Raw genomic sequence first — 14,360 nt, forward strand, 5'->3', positions numbered from 1 at the left:
CTTGTGCCTTTTCAGAAGATCTGAGAACATGTAGCAGGAAACAGTTATTTAAAAGTGCTTAAAACACTACGTATTGTTTTGTAATACAACTCAACCAAAAATTTAGGGTTTTCTTAAACATTGCATATTTAAAATGTAAATAGGCAAGTATACAGATACAACTGAAAAGATTCATACATGCACTATTCACAAGTTGCAGTGGGCCTGGGCCATATTTGGCAGACACTGAGCACAAGGCAGGTACACACCTATCACATTGTACACACACAACAGTGACAATTTACAGAGACAACTCAAAGAAGCTTATGAAAATTTTAGGCAGATTTCTTAGCGTCTCTCTGTTCTCTTTGTTTTTTCTGAGTTGTCTTTTATGATGGTAAAATGTCTAAGTCAAAGCCATACTTGCCAAGTGCCAACAAAACCATGAATTGACAGGTCTCTACATCAAAAACATTAAATTAAATAAATAAACAGGTATAAGGAATGGCGTGCTGCCAGGTTACACCATTGTGTTCCAGACTCATGTACATCTAGTTCTGTGTACAGTATTACAAAAGTTCTTTCAAAGCTCTATTATTTTTATAACTTTTTTTCTGGCTTAAAAGCACTTACAAAATGTCACTAATTCTCTGTAATCTTCGATCTGCAAACCTGCTGCTTATAAAGGCACTTTGTCTTTTTGTACTTTAACTTTGATTTTTGTGTTGAAGAGAAAATAGCACCAGATCCAAACGTAGCTCTTTAGGAATGCTTTTTTTTTTGAATGATTCTTTAAAGCTCCCAAAACGCCATTTTTCTACAGTAAGCCCTTTGTATGTGCTGGTGTGACCTTCAGAAATGAGTCCTAGAGAGTTCATGTGAACGTGGCAAGTGTAGTGTTGGCTCCTGTGCCTTCAGTGACTGTGTGGGTGTGTCTTGCAGTGGAAATGGGAAGCTGGCCTCCTGGACCTCCATCTTTGGCTTCGTTGTGATGATGTCACTCGATGTCGGGTTGAGCTGACGTGCTTTCACACTGCTGCCAGATCATGGAATGTTGCGTCCATCCTTAATAAAAGGGACAAATTGTCATATTTTTTAATTAAGTCTTTCATGTCATGTTTACTGAGGAAATTGGAAATTAAGAAGCTGAAATGTATTTTATTTATTTTTATGTAACAATGTAAAAGAGTAGGCAATGCAATTAGTTAGAAATCCAAAATTGCAAATAATTCTTTTCTTCCACATGTAAAGACATCTGCAGCCAAATTTGGTTTCAGACAGAGTATTTCTTCCAATAAATATACAGGATGCCCTTATGCCATTTGCAATTTTAAAGGCATCGTTTTTCTAAAACAGTTGCACTGACCGCCGATTGGATTCCAAGATTGTCCAGAAATGGTTTGTTGTTAATATTTGTCGTCATTGCCCCCGACATGATTCTGGATTCTGGTGGTCTCAAACTTCATTTTCTTATCTGTTAAGTTTTTCTTATGAACCATTGCAAATCATTGCAGTTAACTGCTCTGCTGATTTCTGGCATAATTCTGTATTTTCTAGCAATGCCAATGCTTTTCACAACAGTGAATGGATACAAAGAAAGGTACATTTGTGGGCCTCAGCAAGACTTTTGAAGACACTGATTTGTGCTGGTGTGAATTTTTCAGCCATTGCAACCTCCTTTGATCCATATTTTGTATGGATCTGGAATAACAGTCCCAGAGGGTCACCGCAGGGTTCTCTGGTCTTTATTCTTCTCCTGGCCTTTAATGATGTAATCAATCTAATTATTTGGGCAAGAAGTGAAATCACCTGTTTTTGTTAGTCTTAATCAGTTGGTCATGGTAAATTATCTTATAAATTCTGGAAATCTGGCTGTTGGCAGCTGGAGTAGCTCATCCTTTGTGTAAAAGGAAAAGTGTGATACCATCTTGAGTTTCTAACACAACTCAGCCTCAGTGATAATTCTTTGGAAGAGATTTCTCAAACTGTCTTACCACAAGCATCCTTTTTTTCTCAACTGTATTTTAGGAAACATAAGACTGTTCTGTACACTAAGGTAACTTAGTTGCTGCTATCCAGTTTCACTGGACAGCTGTGCTTGATCTTTTTATGGACTGGATTGTTTGATAATTTGGAGATCGAAGTGTACAGTGGACCTGCCTGAGACCTCTCTGTTCAATGTCTGCAACAAGAATTGGACTCAAACTCTAGCCTTTCAAGTCTGAAAGATGTCATATGAGCCACTTGACCTGCAGCTCTCTTAATCTTACATAATACGTACACCAACACGCCAAGAAAAAATCTCTTTCTGTTTCTAAAAACTTTCATTAGCAGGTAGGAAGCTACAGTAAGCAGTAGTTTTTTTAAGCATAGCATGACTTTTTATAAACTGAGCTTTACACAGAGTCGCAGCACCTACATCAAGCACAGATTACTTTAAATTGGAGAGTTGAGAGATAACATCGTCTCAGACACAAACCCCTGCTTCCTCGCTGCATGCCACGATAATTATTTTCTGCTTATAAAGGATTTAAAGGCTTGTTGTGATTTTTTTTCTTTCTCTTTTTCTTTGTGCCCTGGAGGGTGTGTGAGCTGACAGAAAGTGTTGGCGAGCTGCCAAACCATGTAGTTACACACCAAACAATGTCTGTCACTGGAGGTGTGGTACCTAATGCAAAGCAATATAAACAGAATAATTCCCTGTGCTAAATGTGTGCACTGTTCGAGTTAGCATTGCTTTCAGCAAACTATTAGTGTCCTGAGACCGAGGTATTATGAAGTCTTGCTGGACTAACTTTGTTGAGCAGTGTTACAGTTATATATATTACATAGAATATTATTATTTTGTTGTAATTGACTGTTACTTTAAAATTGAGGTATGAAATTGTTGTGTAAAATTGCTGAAACATTTTAAGACTATTTTTGCAGGGTTCATTTTCAATTTTCTTCGTTGCACCTTGTGCAAAATGCATAAGAGGCACAGGACACAACAATCTCATCCCAAGGATGTATAGATATCCACCTGTGCTGTTTTGTTGTCCATGCTGTGGCTTATAGGCCAGGTGTTAATTTATGCTACATTGTAGAAATGTCACAGAACAAGCCATGGGGATAACTGAAAAGATTCAACCAAACAATACAGGTGCATAATGCTCATTACTCTTTCTGACAAAACCCTCTTCATCTTGCTGATGTCATCAATATCAAGTAAATTGCTTTGATGAACTGCTTAGGCTTAACCTGCCCACAGAGGCAGATATTGGACCAAAGTTTTGATTGTGTTGCTTCCTGTTTTAATTCTCATGTCACCCTGGAAGTGCCCTCGTAGATACTGTGGCTTGCTCTGTACTGTATATTTCTGAGAAAAGAATGTGGAGAATTAAGATGGTGTTGGAATTAATTACTTGGGTTTTTTTAATTAATTTAATTATCTTCCATAGGTTTGTGAAGTGTTCACTTTTTCATTGCTGGTGAAAATAATTTATTGGCCATATTTCTGAAGAATAAAAATATTCTAATAACCTGTGTGTAGCTGTTTTGTTACTTCATGTAAATTTCATAATGTATCTGTATTCATTCTGTCATGCTGTCAGGAGGAGCAGACAGTGCATTGAGGTGCCAGTAAATCTTGTCCAGAAAGCTGAGATTTGACCAATGTTACACACTGTTAATTCCCTTGAGCGTTTATAGGGAGTTAGAGCATTGAAACATGGCCCATAACATCGAAATGACTCATGCTCACAATGGACGCCAAATGTGACTCCTGGGTGCATTCCTGTAACGCTAGCCCAGAGAAACTCCTCGACAAAAGCCTCACTTCACAGGCTGAGGAAACAGAGGGTCTTTCAGAGTTCAGCTCTGAGAGGGCAGAACTGACAAACCGTACAGTAGGGCCTGCGAATGGTCTATAAAAAAAAAACAGTCTATGAACTGGCTGCTTTCTCAAAGTGCCTTATACAAAACCATATATGTAAATAAGTATTAAAACTATTTTTCCTTCTCCACATCTGGGTCGGTTTCAAAATATAACACGGATAATATTGTCTCTCTTGTGAAAAGCCAAGAAAAGCCTTAGTTGGATACACTTGAGAAAAAGTAAAAACAGTAGGGTGGCCACCGCACAGCAATTGCATAATGTTTTTACCATGTCAGTACTTACAGCATGTTACTGTCACGGGTGCTGCTGTGTCCTTCATTCCTTCTGACTAACTATCAAGAGTGGAAGACTTAAGTTTGGGACCTATCAGGAGCATCCAAAACTTGCATTTTGCTCAAAGGGAAATGGGGATCTTGAAAACTATAGGGTGAAAGTTCTGTAATAATAATAAAAAACAAGTGATTACTGACAAGAAAAGGCTTTTTGGCTAAAGGTAGCAAGTTTACTCCCTAAAACCACAACTGACCTTTTTCTCTTTCTGGAATGCTGACTTGTTTGGCAGTTAGGTTACTGTAGCAAAATGAGTCAGCCCATAGATTTGAAAAACAGGCATTAAAGAAAGATGATCCAAAGTTCTATTGTTTTTTTTTAAGTAAAAACAATCCATTTTTCATCATAGGCCATTTTCCACTTAGAACCTTAAGCACTCTCTCTCTCTGTGTTCGTGGGATCTTTTTCATTAATGCAACTTCATTTATCTGATGATAGCTTCGGTTTAACAATACGTACACAGACATCATGTAAGACAGAAGGCATATTGGGCCTAATTGAGTGTGCATTTGAATTGACCCTCAGTTAAACAGACATGTTGGAACTTTTATGTTTCAGTCTGAAGCCTATCATTTTAACCTACTGTGTTGTGTTTTAAAATCTACACATGAGGTTATGATGGCTTCTAAATGAGCCACGGCAGTTAACAAAATACTGTTGTCTTAACTGAGAAATTGGAAAAAAATCCTCTTTGAGTAAGTAAACAATGAGGTTTGGCCTTTTCTTCACTTTTCCATTTATTTCCTGTAATAGCGAGAGAAAATGAGTATCAGCCCTTCTTGAACAATATCATTGAATAATTTAATGTTATGGGGATATTATGTGTGCATGATCAATGTTTTTTACACTCGAATGAATGAATTATGTTGAATTGTATTTTGTTATCTTTTGCTAGTATATCGTGTTTTGTTTCTTTTTCCTACAAGAAAAGCCAAATGCACAATTTTGTGGAGACCAAAATTATATATTTGGGGATGGCAAAACAAAAAAGCTTCCAAATTCATGCAGTGCAACAATATTTCAGTACTTCTCTTTAACCACTTTGTGCTTCTGCCTCTTTCTCTGTGTATTTGATGTCTCTTGCTCCTCTCTCTCTTCTTCAGTCTCTCTTCTTTCCGTGAAGTACTGTTATTCATGTGAGAGGAAGGGCTTTCAGGGCAAGTTCAGTGGAGGTGCAAAATGTTCAGGGGCTGGTACACTGGTAAAGGGTCTGAAGACCACAGTAGTACTGGGTTTCTGGGTGTGCCTGTATACAGTCAGGAAAACTTATATCTAGCTCTTGTGCAGTTATACTGTATCTACCACCAATGCAGCGTGCAGTGTTAAGTGTTGTGATTGCAACTAGTTTACTTGTGGGGTTTTGTCCTATGTTACAGAAATCCTAGTTTCTTCATTTCTTTTTTTGAACAGGTTTTCTAATAATTTCAGAAACAAAGAAAATAACAATACTTATATAACAGAAGGTTAATTAAACACATGTGAGAAAGGACATGGCTAGGCTGCCTCAGTATTTTCGATAAATTAATACAATAAAACTAGCCATAGGCTTCAGTTAATGAAGTTGACCACTGCTTTTTTAACCCTTTTGTTTTTTTTGTACTAGTACTGTATATGGGCAACTTTAGTGCAATGCATCGCCTTTTGTTTGGAACTTCAGGTTGTGTTTCCCACACACACAGGTAAGAAACCCTGCAGAGTGTTTTAGCAGAGTGAAGTGATATTGCCTGCAGGCCCCAGGTTCATCAGGGAGCTGTGGTTAGAGCTGCTCTATTGTCTTGGATTCTGTCTTATGTCATTACAAGCATAGTTTTAATAATACACCAGTATGGTTTTGCTCACACTGCACATTCAGTCTTTATCTTTCAGGTTTGCGGTTTCTTTTATTGCTATGTTTAAGTACTGCTCTTGCTGTTATATCCTTCACTTCACGTAGTGTTTTTATACTTCTCTCCCTCTCCTTTTCTTCCTCTTTCCTCCTTCAGAACACCAGCCTTAATATTGATTTTCCTGAATAAAACCTTGGATTACTGTTGAAATTGTACATTTTTACAGAACATGTAGGCGATCTCTTTTAGCCCTGAAACTGACACTCCCAGTACTGCAATAAATGTTCTTTTATTCCATTAATTAACTTATTTAGTTTGGCTAAACAAGGTATTCTTTCCTTTTTAATAAAGATTCTTTTTAAATTCTCGTTGGTTAATATTTTTAAGTTCGCCATTTCATAGTTCACTTTCATATGCTGTGTTTGTTAGTAAACCCCTGTAAGAGCTGGTTTCATCTATGCAATCCATTCATCCTCCCGTTCCCAGAAAGTACCCTACTAACGGTAAGGATTGTGGCAACCCAGTGAGTATTGTGGTTGCACAGGACATATTGTGGGTCTATACCGTGGATGGGACCAGCACACAGGGGCAATGAACAGCAATCTATTAACCTAGCCAGTCTGGAAGGTGTGAGGAAACCTGACAAAAAATCACACAAACATAGTGAGTATTTCTGTTAGGGGTAAAGAAATGTCAAACTAACTCAAATCTAACTTTTAAAAAAAATGGTGAATCATGTAGCAATATTCAAACTGCAGTAATATAGTTTGTTGCATAGATTGACATACACTGCACAGAAAACATACATTTTCCTTTCTGTTTAAAGCAAAGCCTTATCATTAATTATTATTGCTAAATTACAACCTATGAGACTTTGTCTTATGTTTTGGTTAAGTAGATTGAAATCAACTCATCTGCAGCTTCAAAGTGATTCCAGTACTGATAGCTGCTAAAGATGGTAATTTCAGTGTCAGAAACTACAGAGATATAACAATTGCTGCCTTACAAAATCCTATTATTAAGGTGCCAGGTAATCTTTTTATTTATCAGGAGCAGTTTGCAAATGGCAGGCCGTCACTGATGGAGTAGAAAGCGAAATATTAGGCTGAACAGCTTTTTTTCCCAGTGTAAGATAAAGGGAACAGAATCTCTTCTCTTGTGTCTGATAGATAGATACTTTATTGATCTCGTGAGGGAAATTACAATGCAACAGCAGCTTCACACACACAACACAGCCACAGTGTAATGAATTATATAATAATATAATAATAATAGTACAATACATACAATACAATACAAGAGTTACTCACAGTCCGGACACACAAAGAACAAACTAGAACAGAACAGAAAAATTGTATCACACATATGAATATAAATATAGATGTAAATATAGATATGGATGTAAATATAGATATAAATGTATTGCACAGGTCCCTGGCATATATTGCACAAAAAATGGTTGTAAATGGGAAAAAGAAAGAGAACAGATGTAGCAGTAGATGTGTAGATGCGTTTACTCCAGAAACAGGTCACTGTCGATGTTGCCTCTGCCAAGACGCAAGGTGGATGCGTTGTACAGTCTTATGGCAGACGGCAAGAATGACCTCCTGTAGCGCTCCCTGTCGCACCGTGGATGAATCAGTCTATTGTTGAATGTGCTCTTCATTCCTGCAAGCCTGTCATAGAGGGGATGGGAGAAGTTGTCCATGATGGCCTCTAGTTTGGACATCATTCTCCTCTCAGGCACTACCTCCAAGGGGTCAAGGTCAGACCCAATGACAGAGCTTGCTCTCCTGATGAGCTTGTTCAGCCTTTTAGAATCCACTGCTTTAATCCCAGAGCCCCAGCACACCACTGCGTAGAAAATGGCACTCGCTACCACCGACTGATAGAACATATGTAGCATCTTACTACACACATTGAAGGACCTGAGCCTCCTCAAGAAGTAAAGTCGGCTCTGTCCCTTTTTATAGATGGCCTCGATGTTCTTAGACCATTCCAGTCTATCGTCGATGTGCACTCCCAGGTGCTTGTACGAGTCCACCATCTCCACGCCACTCCCATGGATGTAGACAGGAGTAGGTTTGTTACATTCAGTTCCGAGTGGTTCACCCCACACCACTCCACAAAGCTGCTGACCAGTCCTCTGTACTCCTCCTCCTGCTCACCCTTGATACATCCCACATTTGCAGAGTCATCTGAGAACTTCTGCAGGTGGCATGACTTTGAGTTGTACTTAAAGTCCGAAGTATAGAGGGTGAAGAGGAATGGAGAAAGAACTGTCCCCTGAGGAGCCCCTGTGTTACTCACTACCTGTTCAGACACACAGTTCTGAAGTCTCACAGACTGTGGTCTGCCTGTCAGGTAGTCAGTGATCCACGAGGTCGTGGAGGCATCGACTTGCATCTCCTCCAGTCTGGTAGTCTTAGTGATGAAAATGTTGTTGCATCAGAAGCTTACAAAATGTTAGAGAAGTCGATGATACTGTGGTTGAATAGTTTTATACATGCACATTGTTAATTGGATTTTGAGCAATTGCATATGCAAGAATAGGATGATCCTGAGTCAAAGAAAAATGCACTGGCAACATGGTCACAATGATATACAGTGCCATGACTCCTTATTAACAGCCTTATATACAGTAGAAAAAGTAAATGTCTGCAAAAAATCCTTGGTTTTGATTATTTGATTTCTCGCAGTAAGAATATGCGTAACTTTTGTTGTTTTTATCATACTCGACACTAATTGATTGAGATTGAGTACTAGCTGCCAATTGACCTTACACAGCAAAGATAAAATAAAGGTGCAGTGTAACATCAGGTTTGGGAAAATTTGTTGTACTCGGCAACTGTTCTGTACCTGGTGCCCAACTTAACAAAGAACACCACCCTAATAATCCCTTGTGTTATATTAGAATATAGTACACCTCTTTACAGAGGTATGCAAACATATCATTCAGTAGATATTCGAATCACAGAACTAAGTAACAATTGATAACACATTTAGATACAATAGAAACCAGCAATTGGTAAAAAAGTAATATTAAAGCCTAATTAGCATTGCTGCCTCACAGTGCTGGAGCCCTGAGTTCAGTTCTAGGCCTGAGGTGCTATCTTTGTGGAGCTTGTATGTTCTCCCCATGTTCGCACAAGTTTCTTTCAGGTGCTTTAGTTTTCTCCAACCTGTTACTTGCCAAGATAGGTTCTGGCTTCCTCATTGCTTCTGAGTTAGAAGAAGCAGTTGACAAATGGATGGGTGGATGACGCCTTATTATAGATGTGTAGGAGTGCACATTAAGGAGGGGCATTCTCTCAATCCTCACATATATTACCCATACTGCCGTCAACCTTTCTCAATACATTAATATATGCTGATCCTCATTATCCTCAATATGGATGACGCTGTTTAAAATATGTTTTCTTCATCCAATTCAGGGTTGCAGAGGGAGCTAGCCTATCTTGGCAAGCAATGGGCACAAGGCAGGGTACACTCTGGATGGCACAACAGTCATTCACAGGGGAGACACAACCATGCACACACTCACGCCAGGGCCAGTTTTCCTGGAAGCTAATTAACACACCAGTGTGTCTTTGGAATGTGGGAGGAAACCCAGGCGAACACAGGGAGAGCATGCAAACTCCACACAGACAGCTCCCTGGGTCCGAAATTGAACACATGTCCCTAGCTCTGCAGGGCAACAATGCTAAGCACTGCACAACCATGATGCCCCATATAGAATCCTAATAGTAAGCTATACTAAAAGGAGCTTATGGGCAATATTTATAATTATATGTACTAAATATTTACATGTATTTTGGTATTGTGATTCATTTTAAGTAATATATGTTTCACCACAAATAACTTTTGAAACAAATAAATATATTAAGCAATAGCAAGTCAATGATAGACTATGTACTTGTGGCTTATAGAATTAGAAGGACAATGCCTCCCATTCTGTACCCAGCCTGGCCATTACCCTGCCTACTGTACCTTTCCAAGGGCATGGGCTGGCTTGCAGGACAATGGCTATTGTTCTGCAGGATCTGTGACATTATTGAGTGCTGTGTGGAGTGAAGCTGTTAATTTTTCCAATAAGAACAAGTCTGTTTGTCACTGTAGCAGCAGGAAAAACACACAGAGCTCCAATGAAGGGACCCTTTATTCTCTTACTCCAATCACTTCATGTTTCCAATCAAACAAGCCCTTTGTCTTGCCCCTTTGTTAGTTTTCCGAAAACAGTAGGCTGCATTGACTAGATTCCGAAAGCTAATCTTGTTTGAAAAGCTTTTGAAAACACTGGAGAATGTAAAACGATAATAGGTGACTATTTTCAAGCCTATTGATTTTTTTTAGCATTTGTTTTCTTTTGAAATATCTATTGATACAATAATAGTGTACTGTAAGTCTTAACTATTTGTCTTTCAGTTCTGTACCTGCTTTATGTTACTATCGATATTTTCCTAACATGTTAAGTGTACATCACAAATTGTGTCTTACACAGGATTTGTAACTGCTGTTTAAAGTAAATTTGAGTTTTTCATGTTTTTAATCGTTTTACATTTATTACATGATTAATATATAATGGTAGGCAGGTCCATGAAAGACTCATTTACAGCAGACCTGCCACTTTGGACTGTTAAAGCCCTCCGTTACTGTTAATGGACACACTGGGTGAAGATTTAATAATTAGATAATTGATTATAGGTGATAATTTTTCATTCCCACTTGAGGGAATTGTTTGGGTTGTTTACTATATAAAGAGCATGTGCAGTGATAGTTGGGTTTTCAGGAGCAGTCTGTTTGTGGGTTTTTCCTATAAAGAATCCTTCAATATGCTTTGGAAATCCTTGTGAGTTTTTTGTGGTCAGATCCCTTGAGCCCCAGCGTCTGTCACATGATTAATGTGTACAGTGCTAATAAATTAATACAATATGCAGGAATATGCATTAAAATATATATTTAAAATTCATATTTTATAATGAATTCTGTATAACTCCAACACTTAATTTGTCAAAAAGGTATCTGAGTTAAATGATAATTATATATGAATATAATAGCTGATTATAAAACTTGAGCATCATGATCGTTATTAATAATATTGCTTATAATACTACATCATTGTGTTTTGGAGAAATGTATGCTTTTGGTGTCTCAAAAGTTTTCAGAATGGAATGAACACATTTCACTAAATTTAAATGAATAAAATTAGTACAGTTTGAGTGACTGTGCTTCTTTTTACCCACACCAATAAGGACAGGTTTTGAAACTATCCACTTAAATTCCAGAGCAGGCCCTAGACTAGACTTGCTTAGGTGCTATGCAGAAAAAAATGCCTAATTTTCCTGATGCCCAGGGTCAAATTTGTAATTGAGAATCTCTTCACTGATTTCCCACACTGTTCCAAGGATGGATTTGATTGATCTGAAGAAGTGATGCTTCTTAAGGTGTCTTAAGAGAGCTGTTTTTTGGCACCCTATGAAGATACAGACAGTTTGTTCTTACAGATTCCTATGCCCCTGTCACTGGAATCTCAGTTCATTTAATTTATAAGACAGCTGGATTTTTTTTTTATAACACATTAGAAATTTGAATGGTTCAGCCCTGCTCTGAAATGGCAGAGTCCTTTCTCACCCAGACAGCGAGTGTTTCGCAGTCGATGACAGAAGCATGTAAGGATTACAAGCTGGTGGCAGGTGAACAGAATCGAAGAAGGATGCTCTCAGCAGCAGTCAGATAATAAGCAACTGATGATGATGTACTGTATCTCTGTATGTGGAGGGTGGGTTATGTCTGTAAGCTCTGAAACAGGACAGTGTGAAGATGTGATCTTTTACATACTATCTGATATCTGATAAGCTGGCTGTGCAAACTAAGAACTGGAGCTAGATCTGTCTCGCTCACCTCTTGGCCACTTTTTAAGGCCTTTTAAATGCTATCAAGTCTGCATTTAGAGGCCAGTGACTGGTTCTTCAATGCACTGTGTCTGTAGAGCCTTCAAGGAGGACTAAAGATACGGTATGAATGAGAATTTAAATTGTGTCTGGTGTTTAATGATCTCTTGGCTGTTACTTCAGGATAGTTTTAAAAGTGATCATACCAGGTTTTTTAAGATCAATTTTAAATCCCTTATCAAGTGACAGATTTAGAAGCATTATTGCCTGACAGTATGATATAACAGTACTACAGATCATGGACTGTACACTCATTTTTCTTAAATTGGTCTTTGATACCAAAAGATGAAAAAGTAGTTCAGGAAAACACACCCAATAAAAGAATTTATAACAGGAATGGAAAAATGTATTTTAAAAAATCTGCTGACAGAGAAGCTGAGAAATTTTTCTTGATGCCAAATTGAACCACTTACAGAATCAAAGACATTGGAGTCCTGTGGGTTTTTTCTCCGAAATAAGTCTTTGCAGTAAGAATGAGCTAAGAAAGGAGCTTATTTGTCTGTACAAATTAACCTTTTTTCATAGGAACAAGTCTGGACTTCATTGTGTATGACTAAGGCCACACAAGAACTACCATCTCAACGCAGGGATATCCCCCATCCAGAGTCAAGAATCATTGCTGGATAAGTCCATCCCACCCACGCTCAACCGGGACTGTTGTGTTCTAGCACTCAGCTTCACTAAATCACAATAGCAACACCTACTGAACACGCCCTTTAGGTATTTAGCTGATATCATCAGGACACAGAGTTTAGAATAAATGCATCCCTTTTATGGTGTGGCATCATGTTATTACACAAAATGTACCTTTCGTAGAAGGGTAAATACCAATTAAATGGTCTAATGTCTAGACCCATGGTAGGACTGAATCCAAAACCAATGGACACTCTCCCACACAAGTAATTAATCCCATACAGACTTCAAAGCTCCTGGCCCAATCCGACAGTGTAATTTTACAGCAGTGCAATTCATCTCATTTTTACCACTGTTATTAGGGTGAAGGCAGGTCTAGCTTTCCAAGATACATTCTGTAAGACTACAGAAAGTATGCCCACCCACCCTCATCCTCAAAGGAAATACACACAATACAACATTGTGGGAAAACAGATCTGCCTCTTTGCACCCTGTAGTACATTTAAACTTTTTAAGATGTTTCGTCAGATCTATATTTTTTAAAGACTTAAGATATATTGTGAGTTGAGATAATATTTACTATTTTTCTTCAAACATGAATTGACTGTCATTAATTATCTCATCTTAACTCTACAAGCCTGGTACCTGAACTCAAATTGATTGGAGGAGTGATGCATTGTTCACTGATAACTGTGTTATTGGAGGAATGATGTAACTCTCATTGACAACAATGCAATCTCTGTAGGAGTGTTGCACCTGTCACACTCCACATGATCACTTCTTACTTGTTGAGCCATTTGTAAACCATGTATAGAGACATGCTGTATGTTAAATTATTTGTGATTTACCTTAATGTCTGGAATCCTGAATTGCAAGCTACAAAGTCAAGTAGTCCTTTTCCCTTGAATCATCCTGTTTCCCTTGATCAAATTACTTTAATCTTTTGCACAGCCTTTCTAAAAGTTTAAAAATCACTTTGGATGAAAGCAAGAGATAAATGACTTTTATCATTTATAAACAACTTGAAAATACCTTTCACTGCACATGAGCTAACCTTGCAAAGGGAAGAAAAGCCTTTCAGTGAAGATAGCACCTCTGTCTGCTAAAACAGCAGAGATTCACTCTTACAGTTTTTCAATTTACTCCTATATTTCAGAATTTAGGGGTCACACATTTAGCATTAGAAACATTTGTCCAGTTTTAATATTCAAAGCAACTATAGCTACAGTATATAGCAGAATATTGTAATGCAGGAGGAAGCTTGGGCATTTTGCATACAAGATGAGATGCCTAAACCTCAGGGGTGGAGACTGTCAAGTTAGCACTTAGTTAAGATAAACAGTCTCATTCCTTTCGTGTCATGGACTGGAATTTGAAACTTGATCACTGGAGTTGAAGCAAATTTACCTTCCCCTCTGATATCTGATCTTTTTGCTCCAGCTAAGTATATGCAATGTGTAGGTTTCACTGGCCGGCACCAGAAGGGAGATTAGCATTTAATCATTTTCAGTGATAGCCAAACTGTATTCTCCAACGCGATGTATAATCTGCTGTGCAGGTGTCACTTGATGAGCTGTACTGGCCCAGGACTGCTTTGGACAGAGGGAGACCTTGAACTGTTAATGCCCAGCAAGACTGAAGAGCTATCACTGAAATTCCTGCACTTCACCTACAATAGAATTCTAGCAGCACAGGCCTTTCTGAAATGACGATTAATCTATTTGGGGGGTTCACTTAGTATTGTCACATTATCACTCGTTATAA

General features: G+C 38.2%; 1 protein-coding gene and 1 long non-coding RNA gene across 4 annotated transcripts in view; one reads left to right on the forward strand and one right to left on the reverse strand.

Annotated features, from left to right (window-relative positions):
* Positions 1 to 3,500, forward strand: part of LOC102686427 (zinc transporter ZIP11) — a 180,929-nt gene extending 177,429 nt beyond the window's left edge. For all 3 annotated transcript variants that reach the window (XM_015356759.2, XM_006635397.3, XM_015356761.2), the window contains one exon: positions 922 to 3,500. In XM_015356759.2, coding sequence (XP_015212245.1) covers positions 922 to 1,000 — 79 coding nt within the window. In that variant the 3' untranslated portion in view covers positions 1,001 to 3,500. The remainder of the gene's footprint in view (positions 1 to 921) is intronic.
* LOC107078545 (uncharacterized) lies at positions 884 to 4,459 on the reverse strand. The gene is made up of 3 exons (XR_001479500.2): positions 4,383 to 4,459; positions 4,139 to 4,292; positions 884 to 1,044 (listed from the first exon to the last, which is right to left on the reverse strand). It is a non-coding gene; the product is annotated as an uncharacterized lncRNA (long non-coding RNA).
* Between the last annotated feature and the right edge of the window lie 9,901 nt (positions 4,460 to 14,360).

Source organism: Lepisosteus oculatus, chromosome 9 (genome assembly GCF_040954835.1).
Source record: "Lepisosteus oculatus isolate fLepOcu1 chromosome 9, fLepOcu1.hap2, whole genome shotgun sequence".
NCBI lineage: Eukaryota > Metazoa > Chordata > Actinopteri > Semionotiformes > Lepisosteidae > Lepisosteus > Lepisosteus oculatus.